The 2,375-nt window shown below is 60.5% G+C and overlaps 1 protein-coding gene across 1 annotated transcript in view; it reads left to right on the forward strand.

Moving 5' to 3' along the window:
• The window catches only part of LOC107573874 (zinc finger CCCH domain-containing protein 13-like), a 43,473-nt gene that overhangs the window by 38,362 nt on the left and 2,736 nt on the right, over positions 1–2,375 (forward strand). The window contains exon 9 of the mRNA XM_016260333.1: positions 52–2,375. Coding sequence (XP_016115819.1) covers positions 52–2,375 — 2,324 coding nt within the window. The remainder of the gene's footprint in view (positions 1–51) is intronic.

Raw genomic sequence — 2,375 nt, forward strand, 5'->3', positions numbered from 1 at the left:
AATACGCCTCACCAAGGGTGACATCCAGAGCATGTAAGCCATGAGGACAAGGGCAGGGACAAAAGCCCTGACCGAGGGGGCCGTCCAGAACATGGAAGCCATGAGGACAAGGGCAGAGACAAAAGGCCTGACCAATTAGGCCGTCCAGAACACACAAGCCATGAGGACAAGGGCAGGGACAAAAGGCCTCACCAATTGGGCCGTCCAGAAAACGCAAGCCATGAGGACAAGGGAAGGGACAAACGGCCTGACCGAGGGGGCCGCCCAGAACACGCAAGCCATGAGGACAAGGGCAGGGACAAAAGGCCTCACCAATTGGGCCGTCCAGAAAACGCAAGCCATGAGGACAAGGGAAGGGACAAACGGCCTGACCGAGGGGGCCGCCCAGAACACGCAAGCCATGAGGACAAGGGCAGGGACAAAAGGCCTCACCAATTGGGCCGTCCAGAAAACGCAAGCCATGAGGACAAGGGAAGGGACAAACGGCCTGACCGAGGGGGCCGCCCAGAACACGCAAGCCATGAGGACAAGGGCAGGGACAAAAGGCCTCACCAATTGGGCCGTCCAGAAAACGCAAGCCATGAGGACAAGGGAAGGGACAAACGGCCTGACCGAGGGGGCCGCCCAGAACACGCAAGCCATGAGGACAAGGGCAGGGACAAAAGGCCTCACCAATTGGGCCGTCCAGAAAACGCAAGCCATGAGGACAAGGGAAGGGACAAACGGCCTGACCGAGGGGGCCGCCCAGAACACGCAAGCCATGAGGACAAGGGCAGGGACAAAAGGCCTCACCAATTGGGCCGTCCAGAAAACGCAAGCCATGAGGACAAGGGAAGGGACAAACGGCCTGACCGAGGGGGCCGCCCAGAACACGCAAGCCATGAGGACAAGGGCAGGGACAAAAGGCCTCACCAATTGGGCCGTCCAGAAAACGCAAGCCATGAGGACAAGGGAAGGGACAAACGGCCTGACCGAGGGGGCCGCCCAGAACACGCAAGCCATGAGGACAAGGGCAGGGACAAAAGGCCTCACCAATTGGGCCGTCCAGAAAACGCAAGCCATGAGGACAAGGGAAGGGACAAACGGCCTGACCGAGGGGGCCGCCCAGAACACGCAAGCCATGAGGACAAGGGCAGGGACAAAAGGCCTCACCAATTGGGCCGTCCAGAAAACGCAAGCCATGAGGACAAGGGAAGGGACAAACGGCCTGACCGAGGGGGCCGCCCAGAACACGCAAGCCATGAGGACAAGGGCAGGGACAAAAGGCCTCACCAATTGGGCCGTCCAGAAAACGCAAGCCATGAGGACAAGGGAAGGGACAAACGGCCTGACCGAGGGGGCCGCCCAGAACACGCAAGCCATGAGGACAAGGGCAGGGACAAAAGGCCTCACCAATTGGGCCGTCCAGAAAACGCAAGCCATGAGGACAAGGGAAGGGACAAACGGCCTGACCGAGGGGGCCGCCCAGAACACGCAAGCCATGAGGACAAGGGCAGGGACAAAAGGCCTCACCAATTGGGCCGTCCAGAAAACGCAAGCCATGAGGACAAGGGAAGGGACAAACGGCCTGACCGAGGGGGCCGCCCAGAACACGCAAGCCATGAGGACAAGGGCAGGGACAAAAGGCCTCACCAATTGGGCCGTCCAGAAAACGCAAGCCATGAGGACAAGGGAAGGGACAAACGGCCTGACCGAGGGGGCCGCCCAGAACACGCAAGCCATGAGGACAAGGGCAGGGACAAAAGGCCTCACCAATTGGGCCGTCCAGAAAACGCAAGCCATGAGGACAAGGGAAGGGACAAACGGCCTGACCGAGGGGGCCGCCCAGAACACGCAAGCCATGAGGACAAGGGCAGGGACAAAAGGCCTCACCAATTGGGCCGTCCAGAAAACGCAAGCCATGAGGACAAGGGAAGGGACAAACGGCCTGACCGAGGGGGCCGCCCAGAACACGCAAGCCATGAGGACAAGGGCAGGGACAAAAGGCCTCACCAATTGGGCCGTCCAGAAAACGCAAGCCATGAGGACAAGGGAAGGGACAAACGGCCTGACCGAGGGGGCCGCCCAGAACACGCAAGCCATGAGGACAAGGGCAGGGACAAAAGGCCTCACCAATTGGGCCGTCCAGAAAACGCAAGCCATGAGGACAAGGGAAGGGACAAACGGCCTGACCGAGGGGGCCGTCCAGAACACACAAGCCATGAGGACAAGGGCAGGGACAAAAGGCCTGACCAATTGGGCCGTCCAGAACACGCAAGCCATGAGGACAAGGGAAGGGACAAACGGCCTGACCGAGGGGGCCGTCCAGAACACGCAAGCCATGAGGAGAAGGGCAGGGACAAAAGGCCTGACCGAGGGGGCCGCCCAGAACAAGC

The sequence above is a fragment of the Sinocyclocheilus grahami genome, unplaced genomic scaffold, assembly GCF_001515645.1.
Source record: "Sinocyclocheilus grahami isolate Dianchi unplaced genomic scaffold, SAMN03320097.WGS_v1.1 scaffold2055.1, whole genome shotgun sequence".
Classification (NCBI taxonomy): Eukaryota; Metazoa; Chordata; class Actinopteri; order Cypriniformes; family Cyprinidae; genus Sinocyclocheilus; species Sinocyclocheilus grahami.